The sequence below is a fragment of the Penicillium vulpinum genome, assembly GCF_028829585.1.
Source record: "Penicillium vulpinum strain IBT 29486 chromosome Unknown utg000004l_segment0_segment0, whole genome shotgun sequence".
Taxonomy (NCBI): domain Eukaryota; kingdom Fungi; phylum Ascomycota; class Eurotiomycetes; order Eurotiales; family Aspergillaceae; genus Penicillium; species Penicillium vulpinum.
Genome location: NW_026643244.1, coordinates 308,085 through 335,041, shown reverse-complemented (window position 1 = coordinate 335,041; position 26,957 = coordinate 308,085). Strand labels below are relative to the sequence as shown.

The 26,957-nt window shown below is 49.4% G+C and overlaps 14 protein-coding genes across 14 annotated transcripts; 7 read left to right on the top strand and 7 right to left on the bottom strand.

Moving 5' to 3' along the window:
- Positions 1–304: 304 nt before the first annotated feature.
- N7479_008675 (aldose epimerase family protein) lies at positions 305–1,528 on the top strand (the record flags this gene model as incomplete). The annotated part of the gene is made up of 1 exon (XM_057256368.1): positions 305–1,528. One exon carries the CDS (start codon positions 305–307, stop codon positions 1,526–1,528), a length of 1,224 nt encoding a protein of 407 aa, XP_057103826.1.
- Positions 1,529–1,785: 257 nt separating this feature from the next.
- On the bottom strand, positions 1,786–4,139 carry N7479_008674 (uncharacterized protein; the record flags this gene model as incomplete). Its single annotated transcript, XM_057256367.1, has 6 exons — positions 1,786–1,945; positions 2,011–2,146; positions 2,205–2,345; positions 2,404–2,485; positions 2,539–3,298; positions 3,349–4,139. 6 exons carry the CDS (start codon positions 4,137–4,139, stop codon positions 1,786–1,788), a joined length of 2,070 nt encoding a protein of 689 aa, XP_057103825.1.
- A 360-nt stretch (positions 4,140–4,499) lies between these two features.
- N7479_008673 (uncharacterized protein) lies at positions 4,500–6,297 on the top strand (the record flags this gene model as incomplete). The annotated part of the gene is made up of 2 exons (XM_057256366.1): positions 4,500–4,833; positions 4,880–6,297. The coding sequence occupies 2 exons, from the start codon at positions 4,500–4,502 to the stop codon at positions 6,295–6,297; spliced, it is 1,752 nt and encodes a 583-aa protein (XP_057103824.1).
- A 97-nt stretch (positions 6,298–6,394) lies between these two features.
- Positions 6,395–7,314, bottom strand: N7479_008672 (enoyl-CoA hydratase/isomerase family protein; the record flags this gene model as incomplete). The annotated part of the gene is made up of 4 exons (XM_057256365.1): positions 6,395–6,506; positions 6,566–6,918; positions 6,989–7,048; positions 7,105–7,314. 4 exons carry the CDS (start codon positions 7,312–7,314, stop codon positions 6,395–6,397), a joined length of 735 nt encoding a protein of 244 aa, XP_057103823.1.
- A 258-nt stretch (positions 7,315–7,572) lies between these two features.
- On the bottom strand, positions 7,573–9,753 carry N7479_008671 (uncharacterized protein; the record flags this gene model as incomplete). Its single annotated transcript, XM_057256364.1, has 4 exons — positions 7,573–8,628; positions 8,683–9,517; positions 9,569–9,636; positions 9,688–9,753. The coding sequence occupies 4 exons, from the start codon at positions 9,751–9,753 to the stop codon at positions 7,573–7,575; spliced, it is 2,025 nt and encodes a 674-aa protein (XP_057103822.1).
- A 201-nt stretch (positions 9,754–9,954) lies between these two features.
- Positions 9,955–11,586, bottom strand: N7479_008670 (putative actin-related protein RO7; the record flags this gene model as incomplete). The annotated part of the gene is made up of 1 exon (XM_057256363.1): positions 9,955–11,586. One exon carries the CDS (start codon positions 11,584–11,586, stop codon positions 9,955–9,957), a length of 1,632 nt encoding a protein of 543 aa, XP_057103821.1.
- A 329-nt stretch (positions 11,587–11,915) lies between these two features.
- Positions 11,916–14,689, top strand: N7479_008669 (crossover junction endodeoxyribonuclease; the record flags this gene model as incomplete). The annotated part of the gene is made up of 2 exons (XM_057256362.1): positions 11,916–11,929; positions 12,079–14,689. 2 exons carry the CDS (start codon positions 11,916–11,918, stop codon positions 14,687–14,689), a joined length of 2,625 nt encoding a protein of 874 aa, XP_057103820.1.
- Positions 14,690–15,224: 535 nt separating this feature from the next.
- Positions 15,225–16,334, bottom strand: N7479_008668 (diacylglycerol/polyprenol kinase family protein; the record flags this gene model as incomplete). The annotated part of the gene is made up of 1 exon (XM_057256361.1): positions 15,225–16,334. One exon carries the CDS (start codon positions 16,332–16,334, stop codon positions 15,225–15,227), a length of 1,110 nt encoding a protein of 369 aa, XP_057103819.1.
- A 428-nt stretch (positions 16,335–16,762) lies between these two features.
- Positions 16,763–18,782, top strand: spb4 (ATP-dependent RNA helicase SPB4; the record flags this gene model as incomplete). Its single annotated transcript, XM_057256360.1, has 3 exons — positions 16,763–17,055; positions 17,112–17,618; positions 17,678–18,782. The coding sequence occupies exons 1-3, from the start codon at positions 16,778–16,780 to the stop codon at positions 18,780–18,782; spliced, it is 1,890 nt and encodes a 629-aa protein (XP_057103818.1). The 5' UTR covers positions 16,763–16,777.
- A 384-nt stretch (positions 18,783–19,166) lies between these two features.
- Positions 19,167–19,636, top strand: N7479_008666 (GNAT family N-acetyltransferase; the record flags this gene model as incomplete). Its single annotated transcript, XM_057256359.1, has 1 exon — positions 19,167–19,636. One exon carries the CDS (start codon positions 19,167–19,169, stop codon positions 19,620–19,622), a length of 456 nt encoding a protein of 151 aa, XP_057103817.1. The 3' UTR covers positions 19,623–19,636.
- Positions 19,637–20,188: 552 nt separating this feature from the next.
- On the top strand, positions 20,189–21,980 carry N7479_008665 (uncharacterized protein; the record flags this gene model as incomplete). The annotated part of the gene is made up of 4 exons (XM_057256358.1): positions 20,189–20,594; positions 20,665–21,039; positions 21,091–21,113; positions 21,135–21,980. 4 exons carry the CDS (start codon positions 20,189–20,191, stop codon positions 21,978–21,980), a joined length of 1,650 nt encoding a protein of 549 aa, XP_057103816.1.
- Positions 21,981–22,079: 99 nt separating this feature from the next.
- N7479_008664 (uncharacterized protein) lies at positions 22,080–22,976 on the bottom strand (the record flags this gene model as incomplete). Its single annotated transcript, XM_057256357.1, has 3 exons — positions 22,080–22,607; positions 22,775–22,918; positions 22,971–22,976. The coding sequence occupies 3 exons, from the start codon at positions 22,974–22,976 to the stop codon at positions 22,080–22,082; spliced, it is 678 nt and encodes a 225-aa protein (XP_057103815.1).
- Positions 22,977–23,422: 446 nt separating this feature from the next.
- On the bottom strand, positions 23,423–25,389 carry nop58 (RNA-processing protein NOP58; the record flags this gene model as incomplete). The annotated part of the gene is made up of 3 exons (XM_057256356.1): positions 25,201–25,389; positions 24,922–25,082; positions 23,423–24,861 (listed from the first exon to the last, which is right to left on the bottom strand). The coding sequence occupies exons 1-3, from the start codon at positions 25,323–25,325 to the stop codon at positions 23,423–23,425; spliced, it is 1,725 nt and encodes a 574-aa protein (XP_057103814.1). The 5' UTR covers positions 25,326–25,389.
- A 236-nt stretch (positions 25,390–25,625) lies between these two features.
- Positions 25,626–26,908, top strand: N7479_008662 (H(+)-transporting V0 sector ATPase subunit d; the record flags this gene model as incomplete). The annotated part of the gene is made up of 4 exons (XM_057256355.1): positions 25,626–25,657; positions 25,712–25,800; positions 25,878–26,767; positions 26,825–26,908. The coding sequence occupies 4 exons, from the start codon at positions 25,626–25,628 to the stop codon at positions 26,906–26,908; spliced, it is 1,095 nt and encodes a 364-aa protein (XP_057103813.1).
- Between the last annotated feature and the right edge of the window lie 49 nt (positions 26,909–26,957).

Here is a 26,957-nt window from a genome sequence, read left to right as displayed (position 1 = left end):
GGCCAACAGTCCAATAGTTAACCTGCATCTCAGTCATACCACCTGCATTCGGATAAATCCTGGTCTTACCAGTACCTTTACCCCGGTTTCCGTCCATACCCCCGCCCCCTAGCGTCAAAGCCATGCGGAGGGAGGTTAGCGCAAATTGGGAAATGTTTATTGCGATCTGAACGGAGCTTCTCATATAATGCCTGTACCCCTCGGTAGGCTCCGTTCATTAATCTGCCCTACCCGGATCACCCCCCGTTTTCTCCTCTTCTTCTGTATCTTGTTTCTTTCAGTTACAACTCTCCTGGGTATCAAAATGCATCTTAAGTCTTATGTGACTGCCGCCCTATATGGGCTGCCTGCCCTGGCCAATGCTGCGCCCTCCGCTTCTCCTGCTGGCGTAAATGCCGATCACTTCAAGACCTATACGATCAAGGCGGAGAACATCACTGCCAAGCTGGTTCCGTATGGCGCGCGCCTCACCTCCTTGCTGGTTCCAGATCGCAACGGCAACGTCCAAGATGTGATCGTTGGTTACGATGACCCCAAAGAATATTTGCATGATAGTCAAACCAACCGCACCTTCTTCGGCGCGGTTGTCGGTCGCTATGCCAACCGTATCAAGAACGGTACCTTCACCATTGATGATAAGGACTACCACGTTCCTGAGAATGAGAACGATGGCGCAGACACTCTTCACGGTGGCTTCACCGGATATGATATGCGCAACTGGACAGTCACTTCGCACAGCGATTCCTCGATTACTTTCTCTTTGCTCGATGAAGGTTTTGAGAAGTTCCCCGGAGATGTCATTACTCATGCTACTTTCAGCGTGTCTACTGAGAAGTCTTCAGCCAACCCTAAGGGACTTCCTCAGTTGACCACAAAGCTGGTGGCTCTCTCTCTTACAAAGAAGACCCCCATCATGCTGGCCAATCACCTGTACTGGAACCTGAACGCGTTCAAAGAATCCACCGTGCTGGAGGATACCTTGCAGCTTCCCCTCTCCAAGCGTTTCATCGGAGGAGACAGCATCTTGATCCCGAACGGTACCATCCACGACGTTGAAAACACCTACCAAGGAGCTCTGGACTTCACCAGCCCCAAAACCATTGGCAAGGACATCAAGAAAACTACCGGCCTTTGCGGCGCCGGGTGTGCTGGCTATGACACATGCTTCCTCATTGACCGACCCTCAACATACGCGCCGGACTCGATGGTCACGGCCTTGAGCGCCTCGTCCAGCGTCACCGGTATCAGCCTCGATGTCGCAACCAACCAAGCCGCACTCCAGATCTACACCTGCAGCGGGCAGAACGGCTTCATTCCCACCAAGCAGTCGCAGGCGAAGCGCAACAAGGCCGATGGTGGTGACGCCGGTGCTACCCACGTTAACAAGTACGGATGCTTCGTTATCGAGACCGAGGACTGGATCGATGGTATCAATAACCCTGAGTGGGGTCGTGTTCCCTACCAGGTCTTTGGTCCTGATGATGGGCCATCTGTTAACTGGGCTACCTACCAGTTTGGCACTATCTAGAGTTTATAATTCTACAGTGCAGTGCGTTAAATACTTGCATCGAACTAATAATCATCTATGCGCGAACCTTTGGTTGCGCGCAGCGCTTATTTTCAAATTTATTGCCCCGATCTGTATGAACTAGAGCGACCTATGGTCAATTCAATAGCTATACAGTACGATACTGAAACAGACTTAATAAAACATTGGGTCTATCTATGCATACAAACTATTCGCTCAATGGTCTCCAACACGACTTGTGTAGCAGACAAAGACATCTACAACTTCGACAAAATACTACCCCCGTTATCCCCACTCCCCTTGACAATCTCATCTTCCCAATAATTTGGGTTAAAAGTAATCCGGTTCAGCGGATTCAACCGATGAGCACGATTAAATAGATCCTCATAAACACGGCCATCATGTCGACCCAGTGCACTATAATCAAGTCAGCATCCTTATTACTGTGTAAACCATGTGAAAGCGACTTGATAACAACTCACCTGTCCAATAAGTAATCAGGGATCATCCATGAGTCAACCAGCTTCACAGCATGTGGCCGGATACGCGCCATTAGGTCTTGGACTCGACTGGCTAGGTTATTCAGATCTGCTTGGGCGACGGCAGTGGAGCGGAAGACTGGCATATTTATTAGTTTGTGGGAAATTGAATGGCGGGTTTGTCGTTGTTGGCTTACATTCGAAGCTTTCGTTCTCCATGCTGTATAATGCGAACAGCCGGAAACAGTCCCATAGGACGGTTTTGATAGGTGTTGAGAGGGTTTTGTCATTGGAGAGGGCCCCAAAGAAGGTCGTGACAATGATCGACTCGGACTGGGCTGGTGTTTTTGTCTTGAATTAGTATATAATGATATCTCGTTTCAAGATTTGGCTTACCTCGACTTAGTTTGTGAAGCTGGATGAGAAGGCTGTTCCAGTTCTGTTTTTTGATGACTCTCTGTTCGTATGCGTCGTATGCCTGCAGACTATTAGTTCCAAGCTGTTCGGTTGTATGAATTTTGTAGAAATTACCATAGCAGTAGCTCGACGCTCGAAGCTCTTAACAATGTCCAAATCACTGTTTAAGATATTGTATGTCTGCTGTTCTGATCCTGAGCGGCGCTTGTTGCGAATAAACTCTTTGAATTTATCCTCGGTCTCATCAATACCGGCAGTATCAGGCGACTTAGCAGCAGCAGTCATCTTTTTGATCAAATACGCCGCCACCTGCTGCGTAATCATCCAATTATCACCCTCAACAGTGGGCTTGGAGAGGTAATCGCTGTTGATCTGGATTAAGCCACTCCCGCCACCAAACCCATGGCCGCCCATGGCACGTCGACATGTCTCAATGCCATCCGCAGCGAGGATAGTGCACAAACTCTTCAATCCGGAAGACATGCTGTGCATGTGAGCCAAAGAATTGAAATTCCCCTTCTCAATATCCTGTCGTGCGTTTTGATAGACTGCCTGCATGGCAAGACCTGTGTAGTGAAGTGCAAAGGTCGTAGCAAGGAGAGGCAGGATCCGAATTTGGACCGTTGGATAGTCCAAAACAGACATCTCCGGTCCCTTCTTGTCGCCGTCCCGGTCTTGGAACTGGCGTCGCACGCTGCTATACCGCACTGCAATGGTGACTGCCCGTGCGAGAACGAGTCTCGCGCGGTGGACCATATTCGCCCGCACATATGTCAGTGATCCATAGATCAGAGCTGGCTGTTCTGGCTTAGTATAAACCCCTGTGTTAGGGTCGACATTTGAGTATCGTGATAGCATAGCAGAGTGTGGGATTCTAACATATCATTAGCGAATATACTCGCAAGATATAAATGAGGGACGAACCTGAACTGGTTAAACAGCATATACGCATTGTCCATAGTGATATAGCCATATTTCGGACCAATATCTCCAACAACAATTCCGTCCAACGGTTGATGTGTTTTCATATCCCGCACTTGCACAATGAACGGATGAGGACCATGCGAAACGTATTGACCCGGTGAGCTAGGGTCCGGGAGAAGCAATTGCGCAACTACAATAGTGTGGTTGGCCAAACGGCCCAAGCTACCGTTCCACCATTTGCTCGCCGTAAGGGTCGGGCTATGCAGTATGAACTCCTTAGTCCGGCCATCCCAACGCGCCTCAAGCTCTAAGCCACGGACATTGCTCCCGTGGCCCAGTTCTGTCTGTGCATATGCACCAATAATCTTCCAAGACTCGGTCAGGGGCAGCCAGTACGCCCTCTGTTCCTCGTTTGCCTGTTCGCGGATGGTCGTGATGAACATCTCCATGTGCAGGAAGTAAGGCGACACGTCGTCGACCAGGTATTCAGCCATTTGATATTCGAGGTAACTCCATTTGTGCGCGTCTCTCATTCGGCGTAATAGTTTTGCGCGTGCAACTCCCAGCTTGAACCTTTCCGGTCTGGAGAGATTTTGTTGCTGGTCCTTGGAGAAAAGTGGCTCTTTTTGGATGATAGGCAGGATCCGAGCTTGCCGTTCCAAAAATCCATCTGAAGCCAGCAAATGCTTCCCTAGCTCTTCAGTGGCGATGTTGGATTGTTGACGCTCCCGGGCTAGTGTCGTTGGCCCATCCGGTTGGCCTGGGCGGAGATTATCCGTGAAGTCAGGCATTTTGAATCCTTAAATTCTTGAAGTTCTGTATCTCAATCTCAATTACAGTTCTATACCCTCGAATTTATTCATAGACCAAATAGCCGTATCAACTTGTCTTGGCTAAACCCATATGTAGTATTTCCAAAATCACCGAGTACCGATTGCCGGCACTTATACCCCACAGGGTAAATGTAAACCGCGGAAGTAGCAAGTAGCCGAACAGACAGAGTATAGCAATCAGTTATTGGCTGGTAAGTTCAGAGGAATGATGTGTTGCCGCAGTGTGTATATTCGAATGCAATGGCCGGGGTAACCTTCCAAGACGGTCAACTATCCCAGCTCAGCAGTGGAGGCAACATTTTCCAACGTTCAAGCAAAATGGGAGACCGCACTCTATTCATACCTCCACATGTGGGAGACAATGTGTTGCCAAATCTTCCCTTTTTCCACAGACTATTGCGTTATGCGCAACGTAGGCCCTCGCCCATTGTGATTCGGGACTTGGTTGCCGGTGTGGAAAAGACATACCATCATCTTGTTTCGGATGTTCTAGCCTTTTGCAAGGCTTTAGAAGGATCGCTCAGCAATGGAGCTCGACGTGATTTGATTGCGGATAAAGAGGTATACATTGGGTTGCTTGCACTGGGGGGCTATGAATACGCTGTCGGCTTCATCGCAATCCTCGGAATCGGTGCAGCAGTTGTACCTATGGGTAAGCTTAATATTCTAGAAGAAGATGCATAGCTGATAAGCAGCAGCTGCCGCATTGCCAGCAGAAGAAGCCTCGTATTTCTTATTGAAAGCGCAATGTGTAGCTCTGGTAGCTAGCACAACCAGCGAAAACAACGCCCAGTCCGTACTCAGGTATATGAGAGAAAGCAAAGGCGTGCACATCCCATGTATATCCCCAATTGCATCTTATTTCCGCCCCACGCTTCTTCCCTCAGATGAAGCGACCATCTCCTCTGGCCCGGTTCCAGACATGAACGCGGCAGCACTGGTGATCTTCACTTCCGGCACGACAGGGCCCCCCAAGGGCGCGGTGCAGCGTCGCAGTTATATCTCTGGGAATGGGGAGGCCGACGCAGCCTACTATCAAATCACAGACAAAGACACAGTCCTCCATGTCCTTCCAGTGCATCATGCCTCTGGTGTGGGTTTGACTTTCCTCCCGTTCCTCGCAGCTGGTGCGTGTATCGAGTTCCGCAGTGGCAGCTTCGATACAGCGTGGACGTGGGAGCGCTGGAGACAAGGAGGTCTTACCTTTTTCTCTGGAGTTCCCACTATATACATGCGTATGATGCGTTATTATGAAGAGAACATTGCACACCAAGCTCCAGAGATAAGGGACCAGTATATCGCTGGTGCGCGTCAAATTAGAGCAATGCTATGTGGTACTTCGGCACTTCCAGGGCCTGTACAAGAGTTCTGGCACAGAATCAGGAACACGCCAATTCTCACCCGATATGGTGCAACGGAGTTTGGTGCAGTCATCAAAACTGAACTTGATTCCGATGGAACGCCGCAAAACAGTGTTGGCTGTGTTGCTGAGGCGATCTCACTCAAGCTTACTGATGAAGGTCAGATATTAGTAAAGTGCCCTTATATGTTTTCCAAGCAAGTCGAATGCCCTTTCGAGGAGTCATGGCTTTCCATCTTCTTACATATTCTCAACAGGTACCTCTTCGACGAAAAGGCAACGGCGGATGCCCACGACGCCGAGGGATACTTTAAAACGGGAGATATTGCCCGCCGCGAAGGAAAATATTATTTTATTCTAGGCCGTGCCTCAATCGACATCATCAAGTCAGGTGGCTACAAGATCTCCGCATTAGATATTGAGCGTGAGATCCTGGGGCTCGACTATGTTTCAGAGGTCATGGTTGTGGGCGTTGAAGATGAGGAGTTTGGTCAACGAGTTGCTGCTACTGTCAGTCTCAAACAAGATCAAAACACGACACGTAAGAGCCTCACAATCGCCGAGCTGCGGGAAGATCTGCGGGATAGAATGGCTGGGTATAAGATGCCGACTATCCTCCGTGTGGTTCAAGCTGAATTGCCCAAGTCGGGGACGGGAAAGGTGCAGAAGAAGATATTGGGACCGCAGTTCTTTCCGCTTAACTATCGAGAATTACCTGAGGTACAAGTATGGAGCATGGAGAAAGCTAGGCTATAAAGTCAAATTGAATAGTGAAAATGTCAAGTTTCAAGGTTCTCCTTTCAATAACTAGATATTTACATATATGTACACGCACTTGATCTCAATATCCGTATCAAATCTTGACCTTAGCAGGCGCCGAAGTCACCCGGCTATGAACATAACTAATACGCTGAAACTTCTTAATAGCATCCCCCCAAAGTTCCTGACGAAGCAAAGCATACACCCTTTCCAGGATTAGCAAACATCCTTCCTGTCAGAACGAATTGGACAGACCAAAACCTACCCCATCTTCGCTTTAGGCGCCCACTTCGCCCCCAATTCCAAAGCAACATTCAGCATCTCCTCTGGCTCTGCAACTGCATCCACAATGCCATCCTGTAGTGCTTCAGGTCCAGTCCACTTATGAGCCTCAAGCAGCATCTTACGCGCGACCTGCGGACGCAGCTTGAGACGAGGCAGCGAGCCGATTCCATCAAAGTGCAGACCTAGGTTCACAGGGGGCATGGATATAAAACCACGACGGGAGTTCATAACTCGGTAGTCGTGTGCCAGTGCGAGTGGACAGGCACCGCCAAAGGTGTGCCCAGTTAATAGAGCGATTGTTGGGAATGAAAAGTCCAGGATCGTGTGAATAAGCTGGATTTTGGTTGTTAGTGTGGTCTCTCATAGCGTCTTTGCTCAAACCCGGGTCGAGAGCTGTTCTCACTGGATAGAACCCATCTGTATTGGCAAATGGGTTGTGGTCTGATTCATCCAGCTCGAGTCCCTGGGGTATTCTGTTAGTTCTTCCACTGTTGCTATGTTTCGAGGACTTCAATGTACAGTGCACCAGAATTTGGCATCATTGCCTCGCGTGATTACTGCCCCTTCTGAGTCCGGTCCTAGAATTCTTTCTACGGTGCGATAGGCCCGGATCATCTCCCGGCAATACAATGAGTTCAACCGGTTCTCCGGGGGTTTCTGCATGGTCAAAACGAATACATTCCCATGTCTCTCAAGGGAGAGATTGGGGAAAGATGGAATTTCCGGCATGATGTCAACTGTACGAAGAGTGTGTTAAAATTGATATCCTGTGTAAAGCCGGTTTACCATCTTGTGTACGATGCGATGCATGTTTGTAGATCCCCCGCATTTTCATATCCCCAGTTCTATGTCGCCGAAATTCACCGAGGGCCGAAATCAAAAGATATATTCACGAGAATCTACATATTTACCAGTTGTCATATTCTCTATAAAGGTTTTTATAAAATCCAAGAGTTCGGGTATATGGGTATATAGTCAATAAATTTACTAGGCAATCTCGCCATTCCATTCCAAATCCTTGAACAGCCAGTCCCCCATTCCCTGGTATTGATTAAAGAAATCACCTGGAATATCTTGCGAAATATCTCCCATAGCGAGGCCCTCGTTGCGGTCCAAAATCGTCGTGAGTGGTCTGTACTCATCCGAGGATAAACCATCCGGTACCCGGGACTCGGGCCAATTTCCTAGCACCTCTGGAGTCCCGGCTACCATAACTCGATTTGTGCTGCCATCAGGCCCCACAGTTTGTCCGAGATCCAAGAAATATGGCCAAGCCCAGGAGAGATCTGGGCCAAATCCTTCAAAAAATAGTTCGTGTTCTCTAGACATCCCCATCGACGGCATTTCATCTGTTGTTGATGCGCTCCGCTGTTTTTCAGCAATGCTCTTCAATGCTCTTAGACTGCCTTTTGCAGATGACCAGCGTTTTGCGAGTTCCTCGAGGGCCAGGTAGATGGATTCCAAGCTAACTGCTGCCTCCTCCCGGTGCGATGGTACGTTATTGCATGAGAGAAGCCCGATTCCGGCAGCCAAAAGGTGGAATGTGAATACTGGGCTTAGGAATTGGATCTCGTCTCGAGCAAGGAAGTCTTCAAATATCCCTGCCACAAAGGACGATGCTAAAAGCACTCCTAATGACGCAGACTCTCCCGGGTTAGGTCGACACATTATTGCGAGGCAGGTGAAGTATGGGATATGAAGCTGACGTGCTTCAAAGTTGTATTGGGCCAATGTTCTTTTCGGTGATATTGCATCTTCTGAGGTATTATGGCTGCAAAACAAGCGCAGCGATGGTGAAAGCCCGCGTATCCATCGATATAAACGATTCTCGAGGTTCTGTCGAACCTGACGTGTGAGGGTCTTGCGGCGACAGTACTCCGTGAGATGACCCAGAATCGAACTGATCTCGACATATGCGATAAACAGAATAGCATTTGAGCTTGAATCATGGAAATCCTCAGGACAGGGTGGTGCCACCTCGCAATCCTCCAGGTTCACTGCTAGTGGCCGGCCCTGTCCTGCAGAAATACAACAATCCCTCGCCTGTCTGATGTCAGTCCGTTTCTAGACTAGCGAAGAAGCACATTCCTGACTTACAAATAGAGTCCACCACAGCCTGCGCCTCAAGGAAGCATCCCTATTATTCGTTGGCTCCTTATGCAATCCAATCTGATGAGCTAACCCAACTCCCACATATCGCCAGAATCCACTGGTATTGGTTGACACATGCTCAGGGCCTTCTGGGTTATACCAATGCAAAATGCACACTGCTGCGACGACAGTCACTGGATTTCTCTCGTATCCAGACCAGAACAAGGCTTTCGCACGGCGATAAAATTGATGCAAAGATGCATACGCAGTCACACCCGGTGCAGATGTGACTCGGCTCGCAGCAACAAAGATGGACTGGAGAAGTAGTATTGACGGCTTCTGAGAACCGCTCTCTTCTAGCCAACTCCGCTCGATTATTGGCATCCATGGTGAGCATCGTTCCATGAATGTATTAATCAATCCTTCTCGGATAGCTCGTGGTGGGAGGTCAAATGCACCTTGCAGTCTTAGCAGCTGGATGTCATCTTCAGTTGGTCCATCTGCGTCTCCTTCTGGATAGGATCTAGCCTGCTCTTCATTGATTGCCACTGCATCATCAAAGTAGCGGGAGCGTGCCATAAAGCTCAAAGTTGAAGCGGACGAGTATGGATTGGAGTCTGGTGTAAAAATGTCTCCAGTACCAGCTCTATCTTGACTTGCGTCGCGGCATTGATGCCGATCCTGATCATACTCGGAGCTAGTACTTGGAGCTCTGGCTGAGCCGATCGGACGAAAGCTGCTCGTCTCATCCCAGTTCACCTGTCTTCTAACTGTTTTGGTCTCATTGACGCTGCGGTCAGCATCGTTAGAATCGGCTCTTTTTCTCTTGCGCTCTCGTCGACTGCGCGGCAGTTAGTATATATACTTAGAGGTCAGAAATCAATTTTCTTACAAACAGGGCCATTGATGCCGTTGGCAGTTCATGCATATATCGGGATTTCCGCCGAAGATACACCGAACCTATTAAGAGATCAGTATGTCTCCGGTTCCAAGTTATTTCACTTGCCATACCTTCTTTTTATTGCACGCAACACATGCCGTAGGTGCTCGCAATGGTGGAGGGCTAAAATCGTTCATTTTTGTTCTGACTGTCAGTTGCATTTCTTAATAGAAAAGCTGGGGACAATCCGGGGGAGTCTCTTCCCCGCGAAAGCCGGGGTATTGCCGAACCGACGGCTATCCTATTTGGGAAGCTCCAAAATAGGAAACATGTAGGAAATTTGGAGAACTTGAAAATACAATGGGGTATCTATTGTTTTTGAAAAATGTACAAAGTTTTCATGCCCAGCCAGCAAGTGTCCAACTCGACCGATCACCAGATTTTAAGCCCGACCGACGATCGGGAACAGGATGGTCGACGTCTCGTGTAGCTCCAGCGAGTCCGTGCTGTAAGAATTTCTCTCGCTCAATCTCTACCATTCCCCGGATCTTGAGACTAGTTGTCAGACTTGCACCTGCCCATGGACCAAGAGATTCAATTTCGCGCAAGACTCCTTGGATAGGAACTGGGATATCTTTGTTTTGTCGGCGGAGCTTTTGTTCCACAAAATCGATCTCAGGCACTTCCTTGGAGGGGTCGGCTGGTTCGTCATCAGTAGATGGTGCATCCCCATTGCTCTTAGGACTTTCAGGTTCGTTAGAAGGTTTTCGGGCTGAAAGTCTCAGTTCCTCCAGTCTCTGTCGCTGTCGCTCGAGTGCTTTGCCTCTAATTGGACTCCATCCATGGCGATCAATCAAGAGTGAGACTTCTTTAAGAACCCGCTGCCGCAGCCCAGGAATTCGCGAACCCCCGCCCACAAAGACAATGCGGGACATGCATGTTCCTCGCGCGTCAGGAAACAGTGATAGCAGGGTATTATAGACAAGCAAAGGCAGGGATTTTTCTTCGTCGTCGAATTCATGTTCTGGGACACCTGGTGCGAATAAAACCTTCTCCACAGGGTCAGCTAGACGCGAAAACGGCACGTCCATGTATTCTTCCTCGGGGTTTGCGGGCGAAGGAATCGACAATATCCGGTCGGGTTCATCCAAGTTTGTATCTTCTCCTGTCTGTGGTTTGCACCAGGCAAACCGACTGACCACTTCCTCACAGTACGCAAATCCAACAGAGATCTTATCCGCAGTCTCCGTATCATGGTTCCCGTCGGAAGCCAGCCCAGTAAGGAGAAGCCCCATTTCTTGCATCAAATGCTTCATAGACCGTGTCGTTCTTTTCGTAGTCATCTCTCGGTATTCGTAGATCGCCGTTGCCGTGGCCTCGGCCCAGCCAAGGTCAACCACCAAAGCTGACCGCAATCCCGCAGCAGTAGCCGACATGGTCGCACCAGACAGAAGAGTGACACTCTGGAAGCGCCAGCGACTAAATAGGGTCGACAGTAATGAAGATAGTAGTGGATGCGGCATAAGAGAAGGCAGGACAAGGACCAGGCGAGATGTGCCTGCATCTGTCAACAGGAACTGGTTGTATGTCTCCCGAATCGCGCGCTCGATCTTATCCTCGACCAGTCCCAGATCAACCTCTCGAGAATCTAGCCGCCACAGTTCATATGCCTGTGTCCACTCTTCCATGTCGACAGGTTGCGGTAGCCGTGCAGCACCGATGCTGCCTTCGATCCATCCTCGGTAGTCCCCCGCTCTCCGCGAGTCTTCAGGTCCAAAGCCAACCACACACATTGGTGCACTGCTTCCTTCAAAACCTGCGCGTAGCCATCGTGCGCCTATCTCAAATATGATCGCATCGTCTTCGCTTCGAAAGGAGGAGCTCGGTGATGTGCTGCTGGCAAACGAGGGGTTTCCCGAACGTGGCTGTGGTGTATGAGGAGAGACAGGTCGTGTTATCTGGCTATTTCGCAGACCAGGAGTTGCTGATGTGCGTTTACTGGCACCCATTGAAGATGTATCACTCGCCATGCTTGATTGGGCTCGGGCGCGTCTCTCCTTTCTGGGAGCAACAGTAGTCGTGGGGTTCGTGGCGACAAATATTCAATTCACCGACGCATGGGTTGGAATTGCAACGCCATTGGATTCAATTTCAAGGCAAAAATGAAAAGTAAGATCTATAAGCTTGCCCATATGGTTCATTGGGGGAGCTCGTTGGTGGGCAACGGATCTACATCGGGCCGCCTTTATTTACTTGACAACCTCCTCTCTCCGCAAAAAAAACAATACAATATCGTACATCTTTAACTCCACATGGGCCCTTTAACTGCTTTGTGATTTTCCTATTGCTTATCGCTGGGATGGGTATTCCTGGGTAAGTGAGATTGTGTTCTTTTTTTTTTTGGCATGGTTAGAAACATATATATCCATATGAGAACGAAGTGAATATGCTGTTTATCCATTGCATGAGAAGCAGAACTTTGTATCTCCAGATTTCGCGATCAAAACGCTGACTTTCTCAAGGCTCATAAATGCCATTGGCCCAGGAGAGCGTATCTCTCTAGCTAAGTTGGCAGTGACGCACCTGGAACGGACAGCAAGGCCAATCCGCATTGCAGTCGATATTTCGATCTGGCTGTTTCAAGTCCAAGCAGGTCGAGGCGGAAGAAATCCAGAGTTACGCACACTATTTTATCGATTATTGAAATTGCTTGCATTGCCAGTTCACCCGCTTTTCGTCTATGATGGACGGCAAAAGCCTGCTTTCAAGAGAGGCAAAGCAGTATCAACCCGCAGTTATGGCAGTGCACCGATTATCAAGCGCTCCAAGGACCTCATCGAGCGGTTCAGATTTCCGTGGCATGAGGCACCCGGCGAGGCAGAAGCTGAATGTGCACGGTTACAGCAGGCTGGCATTGTAGACGCTGTCATGAGCAACGATGTCGATACATTGATGTTCGGGTCGTCTTTTACTATTATGAATTTTTCAAAAGAGAGTGGAAGCGGCAGCTCTTCTGCAACTCATGTTACATGCTATTCAATGGGACAGGATGGACACCCATCAAACATACCGCTTGACCGACCGGGAATGATCCTATTTGCTATGCTCAGTGGAGGAGACTATCTACCATCTGGTGTTCCAAAATGTGGCAGTAAGCTTGCTGCAGAGATTTCCAAGGCTGGGTTCGGCGAGGATCTTCTGCAGGAGCTTGCGTCGCAAACGGACGTGGATACAGGATTGAACGAGTGGAGAGAAAGACTCCAGTACGAACTTGAGGAGAACGAGAGCGGCTATTTTACGAGGAAACATCCAGCAGTGCGAATTCCAGCCGTTTTTCCAGACCGGCAGATTCTCGAGTACTACGCCCAGCCCAAAGTTTCCAGCGATGAGGAAATGACACTCCTGAGAAATCGCCTCGCACAGGCTTGGGATAACGATATCGACCCCCTGGCTATCCGAACATTTGCTGCAGACCACTTTGAATGGAATTATCGATCGGGGGCAAGGAAATTAATTAAGCTTTTGGCCGAGCCTCTTGTCTCGTATAGACTTCGTCTCCAGAGACCAGTTCTCGGCGTGTCGCCTGGTTTTTCATTTGTTCCGGATTGCCCACCTGGTCTGCAAAAAGTGTATCGAACCCGGTCAATCTTTGGCACTGATGCAGTGCCAGAAATCCAACTAGATATGCTACCCGCAGATGTTGTTGGGCTGGATCTCCTCGCCGAAGAACCAAACCCACCGAGTCCATCCCAAGCTAGTGTGCAAGAAGGCGAGGAAGATGATGACCCAGAGCTAGCGGCTGGATCGCCACCTCCGACACCATCGAAATCTCGGGTTACAAAGCGATTTGATCCGTTTTCCCTCGAAAAGGTCTGGGTGTTCGAGACTGTCGCAAGATTAGGTGTTCCTGGAGTCGTAAAAATTTGGGAGAAGGAACAGGCCGAAAAAGCCGCGAAAGCTGCAGAAGCTGCAGCGAAGAAAAAGACCAGTACTCGACGCACAGGCCCTAAAAAAAAGGGACCAATTGACGCTGGAATGAAACGGGGGAGTATCTTGAAATACGGCACTCTCACGAAAGAAAATTCCGAATTATCAACAACCAAGCAAGCGCACTTGCTGAAAGCTGCTACGTCGAGCCAGAATCCTCTTTCCCGGCTTGTTACCGGTTCTGGGTCTTCTTCGCCAACAATGTTGGACCAGGAAGACGACCCTTTCTCCTCTCCGAGCATGTATATTCACCAGAGATCCTCCTTGACGAGGGAATACGTTTCTCGGGAGGTCGATGATATCCTTGATTCATTCTCTTCAATGTGTAACTTGTCTCCTTCCACTAATATCAAGCGACACCCCGTGTTGAATCAGTCCTGCCTTAGATCAAGGCGTACAGCTGTGGGGACCGACCGGGTTGATATTGAAGAATCGGACGCACTGGAAATAAACACCGGTTATTCTCCGTCTCGACCATCAAAGCGCGCGGGGCTCAAAATCAGCTACTCGGTCTCCCACGTCTGTGAGTCTGAGATTTTAGTGGAGGACTTTCCAGTCAGAACACTGGCAGCGCTGCCTTCTCCGTCTAAAAAGACTGTATCTAAATCAAAGAAGATCCCCAAGTTGCAATATAAGGAAAAGGCCGAGGTTGAACACATCGAAAAAGCCGTCGAGTGCCTTTCTCTGTCCTCGAAAATCAACGAGGGTCAGCATGAAAACACCGCAACTCGCTCGTTGCGTCAACCCGCAACGAAGGCACCACAAGCAACAAAAGTTCGGACTCGTTCCGAAGATGTCAAATCACCCCGATCTTGCAGTCAAGCAACCCCCAAGGCCGAACTCGAGCCGGAACATACATTACCATTGAGCGTTAAAACATGCGAAAATAATGAGACGAACGACGTAACCAAATCCCCCAAGAAGCCTTCAAAGGAGGCGACGAGCGCAATTTCGAAGCACAAGGCTACGGGGCATTTGGAAAACATCATATTGCACGATGGATTTTGGTCAGTCGACCAATCTCCACCTGAACAAGATCCTGCCGAAGGCTCAACTGCCGATAGCTTGAGCACAGCACGCAGACAGACTCAAACTTCCAAAAAGAAAAGAATCCCACGCGTCAGCATCCTTGACCTAGTTGATTAATCCTTTCATATACCCTTCTTCTCGTCTTGGCGAATTGGCGTTCAGAATCAATCTGATTTTTGCTGGCTCTGGGGTTTTTGGATACAAGCATGTGAGGCGCAACAGCATTTTTCGTTATTCTACGGCGTTGGACAGGCATGTTGAATTCCTTTTATCAAGAATCAGGCAACCTGATGTCTCATGAATTGGTGGCTATCATGTACACATGTCGCAGGCCATGGCAAATAAAAAGACCATGTGCGTATATCTGAAAATGTACAAAAGCCATATGTCCAGAAAGTAACTGTATAGGACTCACATTCAGTGTATAAATCGAAGAGAAGAGAGAAGTATCAACATGGCCACGGCTTCAGCCAGTTTCTATGTATCTAAACAAGAATTCAATTCTTGATGCAGCACAATGCGAGAGACCTTGTATAGAAGCACCAGTAAACATGTCCAAATATTAAACGTCGAACACCCATATATGATATTAAAAAACAGAAAGGAAACAATGTGCAAGCGCCAATAAACCAGAAGTGTATCATTTATCCATTTACCCAAAGACCTTGAGGAAGCCCCAGAGACCAACTCCGCTCAACACTGGAATCGTCAGGTTATCATCCCAACCCCACAAATCAATGAACTCGCTGCCAGCAGCAACAATGCCAGAAACAACACTCATAACACCCAAAGCCAGAGGGCCAGTGATGACCGCCGAGTCACTGGGCTCCCAGCCCAGGAGGCCACGAACACAGTTGGGGAGCAGATTCAAGCTTCCTGTGAACATAAAGGCATCTTCTGGGTCATTGGGGAAAGTGCCAATGTAAGGTACGAACCAGCCCCAGAAAGCAGCAGCAGTGACAACACCCATGAGCCAGGCTGCCATGGTACCAGCCAAGCTCTTTCCGGAACGTAGACGGGGGGTGTAGCGGCCGTACAAACGACCGAATGTTGAGGCGGCGGTGTCACACCAGCTAAGGAGTAGCACGCTCATGACGCCAACGTCCTTGGGGAAGAAGCGGAGAGCAACATATGCCCCAAGGAGATACCAGATTACGCCGTTGTAGCCGGTGACCTCAGTCTCGCGCATGAGAGCACCCATGCACCGAATGTATACCTTGTTGACCTTCTCGAAGCGGTGGCGGATCAGATCCGTTGCTGCAATCGGTACCAGTGCGGTAAAGAGCACGGGTGTGATCTGCAGCGTTTGGACGCCTCGGCTGTATAATGACAGAGTCAAAAATCCGATTGACACGTGCAAGAGCTTGCGTGGGATTTCATGGCGGTGGATGAAGCTGCGGTAGCGGGCGTGGAGGGGGATCAGTCCGAGAGGGGATGGTGATCTTGACAAGTCGCGCAGGGCGTTGGGAATGCTCGACGGGGACAGATGAGTGTTCGAGGCAGTACCGTTTGCTAAGCGCGGCGGCGAGGCAGGTATCATGGGGTTTGATCGGCGGCTGCGCCGGGCCGAGGGTGTCGTGGGGGATCTTGGTGCTCGCGCTGAGCCAGAACTTTCGGCTGTATCTTCCGGCTGACGCTGGCGACGTGCTGCAGACCGTGTTACCGGTGCAAAATATCCATCGGGTGCCTCTGACAGGTCTGATATAGAGGGTGTCGGCGATATCACGCGAGGTGTTTCCGGTACGGGGTTTTGCGAGGACATGTCGGGTGCCCTCAATTTAAAAGAAGGAAGCGGTGAGGCTCGGAGGACACCAGAAGGTGGCCGCGTACAGATATCTGCTTTGTCGCAAGCGAATATGCCACGGAATATCAATGGGCTTGCTAACAAAGCAATGATGGGCGATTTGACAGCACGTGACAGTGCTTTTTTGTTGATTATGGGCGAATTAGATGAAGACACAGGATAGGAGCCCAGTACATGATTTGAGCACTAAGTCCAGCACTTGTTATATATTAAAGAATAGTAAAGTAAATGAAGCAAGGCTGAGCTGAAGGAAAAAGCAGATCTACCTAATCTCGGTTTCCGACCACAGCCGCAGTCACGTGTATGGTATCTAATCGATAACGGATTTTTTTTTTCTTTGCGATGGCGACTCGTGAAGCGATTTGACGACTTGACGACTCGGTGTCCGTTAAAATCAATAAATGCCTCCCAAATCGTCTTCAAGAGCGTGGGATGCTCTCACGCCCCCGCTGTCAGAATGGACCCTCGACGCTGTGGCCTCAATGGGCTTCACGCGCATGACTCCAGTCCAGGCCTCGGCCATTCCCCTGTTTATGCAACATAAAGATGTGGTGGTGGAAGCTGTCACTGGAAGTGGAAAGACATTGTCGTTCTTGATTCCAATTGTGGAAAAGCTTCTTCGCCTTGATCAGCCTCTCAAGAAGCACCATGTTGGAGCCATTGTCATTTCTCCAACAAGGTGGGTAATGCGCAAATCCAGGCCTGCAGATTTCGTTACTAATATTGAAATATCAGAGAATTGGCCTCACAAATTCACCAAGTTCTTGTCTCACTTTTGGAATTCCACCCAGCGTCAGCCGCAGCCATCAAGCCCGCCGAACCTGGGGCCCCTCGTGCGAAAACCTCTTCATCGACATTGAAGGTAGTCCCACAACTTCTTCTGGGTGGCGGAACATCTCCGGCAGAGGACCTGAAGTTGTTCCTCAAAAATTCGCCTAATGTATTGGTTTCTACACCCGGAAGATTGTTGGAGCTGCTTTCGTCGCCTCACGTTCACTGCCCCCAGGCATCTTTTGAAATGCTTGTCCTGGACGAGGCCGATAGACTTCTGGATCTTGGATTTAAGGATGATTTGCAGAAGATCTTGGGTCGGCTTCCTAAGCAGCGACGGACAGGATTGTTCAGTGCCAGTATCAGTGAGGCTGTTGATCAGATCGTCCGGCTTGGTCTACGAAATCCCGTCAAAATTGCTGTCAAGGTCAGAGGAGGAGCTGGCATCGAAGAAAAGCGCACTCCAGCGAGGTATGTCTCTCCATCCAAATTCCAAATTCCAAAAGAAACCCTATCTAACAGTTGAATAGTCTGCAAATGACCTACTTGACAATACCTCCGCTTCACAAATATGCCATTCTGAAGCATATCCTTTCCTCCGTTCAGCCCACACCCCAAAAAACTATTTTCTTCGTATCGACATGCTCCACTGTCGATTATCTCGCCACAATACTACCTATAATGCTAGGAGACGAGTTCGTGCTGGTCCCACTACATGGGAAACACCAAGCCAACGTCCGCCAAAAGAACTTCAACCGCTTCGTCACCTCCACAACCCCCTCCATCCTCCTCACCACCGATGTCGCTGCTCGCGGTCTAGACATTCCCTCCGTCGATCTAGTGGTCCAGATCGACCCACCTTCCGACCCCAAAACATTCATTCACAGATGCGGTCGTGCCGGTCGTGCCGGTCGCCGAGGCCTCAGCATCGTCCTCATCCACCCCGGCCGCGAGGAGGACTACGTCTCGTTCCTGGAAATCCGCAAAACCCCCGTCGCACCATACACCCTACCGGAGTTCACCGACGAACAAGCCACAGCCGCGATAGACAAAGTCCGCAAAGCCGTATTGAAAGACCGGGCCATGCACGACAAGGGCCAGAAGGCATTTGTCAGCTGGCTGCGCAGCTACAGCAAGCACCAAGCAAGCAGTATCTTCCGAGTTACAGATCTAGACTGGGAAGCTCTCGGCAAGGCATGGGGGCTCCTGAAGCTGCCTAAGATGCCTGAAGCGCGCTCATTTGAAGGAGATAGGACATTAGGCATTAAACTTGACTGGCCCAATTACACGTACAAGGACAAGCAGCAAGAAAAGCGCCGCAAAGAGGCTATGGCCGAGGCTGCCAATGGACAAGGCCCTGAGCAGGGATCTAACAAACGCCGTGCTACGGAGAGTGTGGCTTGGAGTCAGAAGACGGAAGAACGGGATAAGAAGTTCAAGAAGAAGGAGTACAACAAGGCGCGGAAGGAGAAGGAGAGATGGGAGCAATTGCCAGAGGATCAGAAGCAGAAGGCTCTTGAAACGGAGCGCATGCTGGCTGAGATCCGCGCTAAAAACGAGCAGCAGAGGTTGTTGAACCAAGCTGCCAAGGCAGAGGAAGCAAATGGCGGTGGCGAGTTCAAGGGCTTTGACTAGATCAGAAAATAGCATAGTACTAGATATATATCGATACCAGGTGTTTAATTCTCTAGTGCTACTCTACCCTCATAGTTACAACAATTGGGTTGCGTTTTATATTAAGCATTCGGTTGGGGTCAAGAAAGATCTCGAAACAGAGTGGATGTAGGACATTTGCAATTGGGCTAAGTACGCAGATCCCAAAGAAGGCATTATTATTGGAATTGTTCGATGCTAGGCCTTGGAATTGCCAAGACAAAACTATAGGAGCATCGACCCACCTTTGTATCTTTGTCAAGCCAGAATATAAGCCACAAGTGTGACTTTCCCCGGGGGACGCGGAGTGGTTTTCTAGACATTTTGCAGCCAGCTTTCTGTTATCCTTTCCTGTTCCTGCTTCTTATGAGTTCTCACATTGATCCGCGTCTCCCTTCGGGGTATACACTTCACTCCGGCTACCCTTCGGTTCCTGAGTATTTGAATCTTCGTTCAGCCGCCGGACTATCGGTGAAAACACCGTCCCAGGCGGCCGCCGTTGCTACGGGAAGCTGGTATGGTTGTTATATAACCTCTGACGCGACAAATGGCGACCCACGGCGGATCGGGATGGGACGCGTGATTGGGGATGGCGGCTGGTATTTTCATATCGCAGACATAGCTGTCCACCCTGAACACCAAAGGAAAGGGCTTGGGGACGTGATTTTGAAGGCTCTCCTCCAGCGAATCAGCCAGGGGGCTCCGTCAGATGGAAAACCCTATATTTCTTTATTCGCAGATGAAGCTGGGCGAAAGTTGTATTACAAGAATGGGTTCAAGGATGCGGCGCCTGGTGGGTTGGGTATGGTTTTCAAATCCTAGTTATATCGCATGAAGATATGATTGCTTCGGCCCCGAGGGGAGGGATACAGGAACACCGAGATATCACGCGAGGGTATTAATCCACTGTCCCAACAGCCTGGCGATGGCTGTTGGGCAGTGCGAGCCTACTGCATGAATGTAGGGGCCGTGGAGCATGCTTACCATGCTGTACTCATACACTGCCTTGCCAGCCCGAGAAGGGACGCTAATTGTATGTACGAACTTGCTTTTTTTTACCAGTAATACCGATACTACTAACCGATTGTTAGTATGCAGCTTATAGCCTTTTTTTGTATTTAATTGAATGTATTCGTTTGAAAGAACATATTTATTACTCGTGGCGGGTATGCTGTAGCGTCCCTTCTCAGCCTAAATACCTGAAGTCGGGAGACGTCCACGGGTTAAAATCATCTTGACTCTGCCGATTACAGACTGTAGATCTGGTGGAAGGACCATTGGGTTTGATGGTAGTCTTTGGGGAACAGGAGCACTATTTTTTATTTCATTTGCATCCATTGACATCAATCGTGACATCGAACCCGGTTATCCACAGTCTAGATCCTGCCATGTTGTCCTTTCTTCGAAACTTCAAGCCCGTACAGAAACCACAAAGAGCCCATATTTCGATAACTTGTCGAGGTAAGACAATGAAAGCTGAGATTTGTCCCTTTTTCCTAAATTCCATAGGTAGATCAATCGGTCGCCAAGAGCTCTTTGCCTATACCAATGGCCGTTTCCTTATGAATGAGAAGAATCAACTTAATCGACGATATGTGAAATTCGACCTGGATGCGCTTTGCAGTGCTGCTGCCACTGCTGACGGTCAATCATCTCAAATCAGAGCTATTGAGAAGATGGAAGGCGGCTTTAGCAAAGTCTTTCTGATGCAAAGGGAGAATGGGACGGAAGTCATCGCCAAAATTCCGTGTCGCATTGCTGGGCCTGCAGTCTTGACCACAGAATGCGAGGTGGGTATATCAGAATTCTGTACGTGAGTCCTGGTGATGTTGCAAGGCTTCAGCTACTAATAATCAACAGTAAGGAAACACAAGTATCCCCGTTCCCCGGGTCCTGTCCTGGTCCTCGGACAGATCCAACGCCGTGGGAGCTGAGTATATCATCATGGAGAAGGCTCCAGGGGTCCAACTTTTTGAGGTTTGGGGAAAGATGCCAGAAATAGAAAAGCTTCAACTTACCAGAAGTCTGACAAGGTTGGAGGCCCAGCTATCGTCTATTCGATTTCCTGCGTCTGGGGGACTTTATCTTCGAGAAAAAACAAACATTTCTAGGTGGACACCTCTTGAAAAGGATATTGATCCAACGGGTTCTTTCTGCATTGGTCCCTCTTGTGACCGTACATATCACACAGAGGAAATTGAAAACACTGCTATCCCATGTGTGCACGATATCGGGCCCTGTGAGCATAGTGTTATGCGATTTGACAATGGTACCAACTAAGATGTTCTAGGGAATACAATCTCAGCCCTGGGGGTATCCATCGCAAGATGAGAGTTGTCTCGAATCTCTGACAGACACCTTAAGAACCATGCGCATTTCTACCGTGGAAGCGTTGAAGAACAGACCCAACTTCTAAAGACTACGATACGGCTCATGATGCTTTTGGATGCCAACGATATCATTTCGCAGTCTTCTCAGCCAACACTTTGGCACACAGATTTACATATGGGAAACATTTACGTCTCCCCCGATGAACACTCGCAGATAGTATCTTTCATTGATCTGCAAGGATTGCTAATCTTGCCAGCCTTTCTCCAAGCTCGGTGGCCAGTATTCCTGAGGCCTTGGCAGGAGAATGAATACGTGGAAGGCATTATACACCCGAAGCTACCGGACAACTTCGATCAATTAAATAATGAAGAACAAAGGAATGCATTGAACAAGTGGGAGCAAGATAAGCTAGCCAAAGCTTACGAGGTCGCCACATATCTTGACAATAGACCAGCTTATACGGCCATGAATGTGCCGCGAGTTTTTCGAGAGCTGTTCATCCGTTGCGGTGAGACATCGGAGGTGGGAGTTCTCCCACTTCGTGCATGCCTTATAGAGATATCCCAAAGCTGGTCGGACTTGGGATTCACTGGAGATTGTCCATTCTCCTTCACAGAAGAAGATATCAAGACTCACGAGCACCAATTCGCTGGCTATGAAGATTGGCACCAAATCCAGGCCCTTGCCCAGGAATGTCTGGATACTGATGCGGAAGGCTGGATATCACCACATTTCGATTTCGAGAGCAAGAGCAATCTGAATAAGCAATTGCAGGACCTTTACATTCAGCAAATGGCCGGTGAGAAAACTCCAGAGGAAGTGAAGACAATTTGGCCTTTCCCACTGTGAATCTGCCGCGGAGGGTTGGAAGAAGAGGTTGAAAGAAGCAGATTGGCTGCGTTCTTGATTCTTGATATCTAAAATCTAGGATATAATCACTTTCAATCCTTACCCTTTCACATTTTCATAATTGACCTCAAGAGTTTCCTTAATGATGGCCAAAATGGCCTTAACATCTTCATCGGACAGTCTGAGCTCCCGCTCTTCAATAACACTATCCATCAACACAATCGCAGTGTAATCAGCCTCCTCGCTCTCTTCACCCTCTGCTTCTCCATCCACTTCCATTGCATCATGTCCATTGGCACCTTCCTCCCCAGCTTCCTCAGTAGTAGGGTTACCGCTCAGTCCCACCCCGAGATTCAGGATCATAACGACTTCGGCTTTGGTCAGTCCATACGGCTGTAGGCGGACTACTAGGTCCCGGAGGGCAGTATCCATGGGTGTTGTTTCTGTGGAGGAAATTGGTGGCGGAAGAGAATTAGCATCTGCCTCTGTATCTGCTGGATTTGAAGTTCGCAATGTGCCGGTCATTGCGGCTTGCGATTGTGATTTCGACTGGGAGGAGGAAGGGCGAGCTGTGTAGCGGGGGTATCGTAGGAGGTGAGGGGAGAGACGGCTCGCATAGTTGTGAATCTGAGAGAGTTAATCAGGTGTTTTTTTTTTTTATCGTTGGTCTCTTGGTGTCTGGTTTGGGAGCTTGGGCTCTGGCCGACTCCGCTTCACGCTGGTGTCCATAGTATAATAATACCAGGCCGCAATAGCCCGTGCATAGATGACAAGGGCAACATAGAGTCGCTCACCTCTTTAACGACTGTATTATGGTCTCTGAGATCTGGGCTGGGTGCCCAGTTCCCAGAATTTGGCGGTGGTCGGCGGGGTGGATTGGAGGTCAAATAGGCCAGGACCTCGACATTGGTCATGATGGCGGTTTGAGGGTCAATGATCTGAATTATTTTGTTAGCAGTAATATTGAGCTTCGAATAAAATAGGTCTTACCCTCATTTTGTGTGTTGAATGTGGCAAGAACGACTGGAGTAAATGGGTGACTAGACTGAGGGAAGGAAAATTGTTTGAACTGCCGGCAGAAACTAGGCGGTGTTTTTATCGAACTGCATATCTAGACCAAATCGATGCGCCAAGCAACGTAGATGTGAGGCTTGAACAGAGTTGGTAGAGTTGAGACTACAATTTGCGACTCATAAGCCTACGGTATTACAATCACGTACTGAAAATATGAACAGATTATTCCAGCTAAAACTGTACTGCCTTGTTCCTAACGAGCACCCTCTGCGCCAGTGAAAGACCGGATCAACCTTGAAATGCCCCAAAACATGCGGGCGACAGGAAGATTGCAACGAAAAAAAAAACAGAAACGAAAAAAGTGTGATATCATACAGATCCCAGGAAAGCCATCCGGTCACATTGCACAAACTTTTGAAAACATACGCTTACTCTCCCTTGGACTTCTTCTTCTTCTTCTTCTCATCATCGTCCTCGGAACGCTTGCGCTTCTTTCCATCATCCTTGCTGTCCTTCTTGGCATCCTTCTTGGATTTCTTCAAGTCCTTCTTGCTGACTGAAGTAGGGTTGCCTGATTTATCGAAGACGATCTCGCCACGCTCGAGCTTCCGCTCGTATCGCTTAACGCTGAGACCAGCCTTGGCAGCCATCTCTTCAATTTCGCTCTTCTTGGACTTCTTCTTGGGGGCCTCGGCCTCGGACTCATCAGAATCCTCAGCCTCCTCATCAGAGTCGGCATCGGCCATCTCCTCATCCTCAACTTCCTCAACAAGCTTCTTCTGCTTCTTATCCTTCTTAGCAGAGGCAGGCTCCTCGGAGGCTAGGGCATCGGCATCGGGGTTGTACTTGCGGGCCTCCTTCAAGTCGAACTTCTCGGCAGCACCGGTAGGGGCAATGGCCACACCACGGGGCTTCATAGGCTTGCCCTCCATACCAGCAAGCTTACGCTCAAGGTTGAAGCGGGCCTCGGTACCGAGAGCAGCCTTGTCCTCCTCAGTGGCATCGTCACCCCACTCGGCGAGGGAGTCGACACGGATACCCAGAGAGGCCTTGGCGGCGAGGATACGGGCCATCTTGCCCTTGTTGCGGCCGGTGGCCTGGCCGATCAAAGAAGCGTGGTAGATCAGACCGTACTTGGGAGTATCGTGCTTAGTCTTAAGGGCACGGAAAAGGGCCTTCTCGGCACCCAGAATCTGGATAGTACTGGCGGGGCTCTTGGACAAGCTGGTGAGGCTGCCAGCGTGGGCAATAAGACGGGCACCAACGAGATCACCGACAAGGGCAGTAAGGTTGGGTGCAATGGCGTTCATGCGGGAAGTGAGGTAGCTAGCAAGCTGGGCGCGGTAGTCGTAGAAACCAACGACCTGCTCAGCAAGAGCCTGGATGTTCTCCAAATCCTCGGGGCTGATCTCAGTACCCATGGAGCGATCGGCAGCAGCCTTGACAGCACCCTCAATCTCCTCGGGGAGGATCTCAGCAAGATCAGCGGACTCCCAGTTGGAGCGCATACCCATCTTCAGAACGAGCTTGGCGTAGGCAATGTTGTCATTGAGGATCTTGGCCAGCTCGGGGAAGTGCCATCCGTACCATTCCTTGACACGCATAGCGTAGGTGTTCAGCTCCTTGTCAAGATCATCGAGAAGACTGATGGCCTGGACGATCATAGTATCGATCTTGTCGGGGGAGAACTTGAGCTTGTGACGGGCGAGAGAGTGGGACAGACCAAGGGACATGGTGGACATATCACTGGGGGCAAGGCCGGGAATGAGGGTGGTGAGGTGCTCACGGATGGCACGGAAGATGTCGTTAGTGCTGGAGTCAGCAATCAACTGGATGTCAAGGCCGGGAAGTTTGCTGATGGAGTTTCCTATTCACAGCCACAGTCAGCATACATACTGTGGGAAGATATTTTATTAGATTGGCCTACCGAGCTTGGTATCGGCAACGGCGAGAGAGACTTTCTTCTCATCCTTGATGCCGTCAAGAAGCGAGGCCAAGGCGGGGGTGACCTTGCCCTCCATGATGGAGGCAGCCTCCTCCAGAGCTGAGGCGGCGCTGTCGAACTTCTGGAAACTCTTCAGCTTGAGACTAGATGTTCTGTTAGTGACATTGTCGCCGATAACATTTTTTTTGCACCCGTTCAGCGAGTCGGTTCATTCCCACTCAAATTTTTATTTGACAGGATTGGAAGGTACAATTGACGTACAGGTTGGAGACACCCTCCGCAGTGGAAGCCTCTTCGGCGATATCATCACGCTTGAGGAGCTTCTTGTCCTTGGCCTTCAGCAGGGCATAGCCCGCGCTGGTCTCAGTGAGGATGAAAAGCGTCATGGTGCGCGGCCACGGCGTTTAGGATCGAAAAATTAACAGAAAAGAAATAAACTAGTCAAAGCGAACGATAAACCGGACTGAGGAAATGGTGGAAAAAATAATTAGCGTAGGGCGTCTGCCACCGGTGTCGTTGGAGAAATTGAATCTAATTTTGCACGGAAGAAAAAAAGTTGAAAAGCGGGTGCCACGAGTGGCTCAGCTGTGTGGCTAGGTGTATGACTAAGCTCGATGCGTGTTCAAGGTTGCCCAGGTGGATGGAGCTACAGCTGTGTCTCTCCAATCATCTTCTCCACATTCACCATGGAGGGCCTATTCTTTAATGTTAACGGCGGGTATGTGGTTTATGACTTTGCTTGGTCTGAATAACTCGTTGTTGACACTCCTAGATATGTCGAGGGCATTGTTCGTGGTTATCGGAACAGCCTGTTGAGCGGCCAGAACTATTCCAACCTCACTCAATGCGAGACAATTGACGGTACGCCCTATTGATCCCAGTGACTCTGTTTTAGATCCATAATACTGTATATTGATTCTGACAATCTCATCTAATAGATGTTAAGCTCCAGCTTGCTCCCTCATATGGCGATTTCCTTGCCTCTCTTTCCCCCAACCCCTCCACCTCCGATCTAGCAACCCGGATGACCGATAAACTAGTGTCTGAGTTCAAGTACCTGATCGCACAAACGACAGGCTCATCTGCTAAGTTCCTCGAATACATGACATATGGATACATGATCGACAACATTGCCCTGTTGATCACAGGCACTCTTCATGAACGAGACACCCGGGAACTTTTGGAGCGATGCCACCCACTAGGATGGTTTGAGACACTTCCTGTGCTTTGCGTCGCGACAAACATCGAAGAGTTGTACAACTCGGTACTGATCGAGACCCCACTGGCTGCATACTTCAAAGGTAGTCTGAGCCACCAGGACCTGGACGAGCTGAACATCGAGATCGTTCGCAACACTCTCTACAAGAACTACTTGGAGGACTTCTACAACTTCATCAACACCCACCCAGACTTCAGTGGGACACCAACACAGGACATCATGGCAGAGATTCTGCAGTTCGAGGCAGACCGTCGCGCTATCAATATTACTCTAAACTCATTTGGCACTGAGCTGTCCAAGCTCGAGCGGAGGAAATTGTACCCGGAGTTCGGCAAACTCTACCCGGAGGGCAGTCTCATGCTTTCCCGCGCAGAAGATGTCGAGGGTGTGGCCTTGGCTGTAAGCGCTGTGGCCGATTATAAGGCATTCTTCGATGCTGTAGGTCTGAGCCAAGGTGGTGGCGGTCTCGGCGGTATGGGAGGAGGTCCGGCAGATGGGAAGAGTTTAGAGGATCTTTTCTACCAAAAGGAAATGGATCTGTCAAAGCTGGTTTTTACCCGTCAATTCACTCCGGCTGTAGTCTACGCCTGGATGAAGCTGAAGGAGCAGGTAAGCCTCTCAGAACCCTTCTCTCTAATTTTCAAGTATGAAACTAATATCGCCTAGGAAATCCGAAATGTTACCTGGATCTCGGAATGCATTGCTCAGAACCAGAAGGAGAGAATTGGAAATTTCATCTCCGTTTTCTAGGCTTGAGTCGGGCACTCTATGATTTTCTGTTTTCCCACCTCTTTGTACT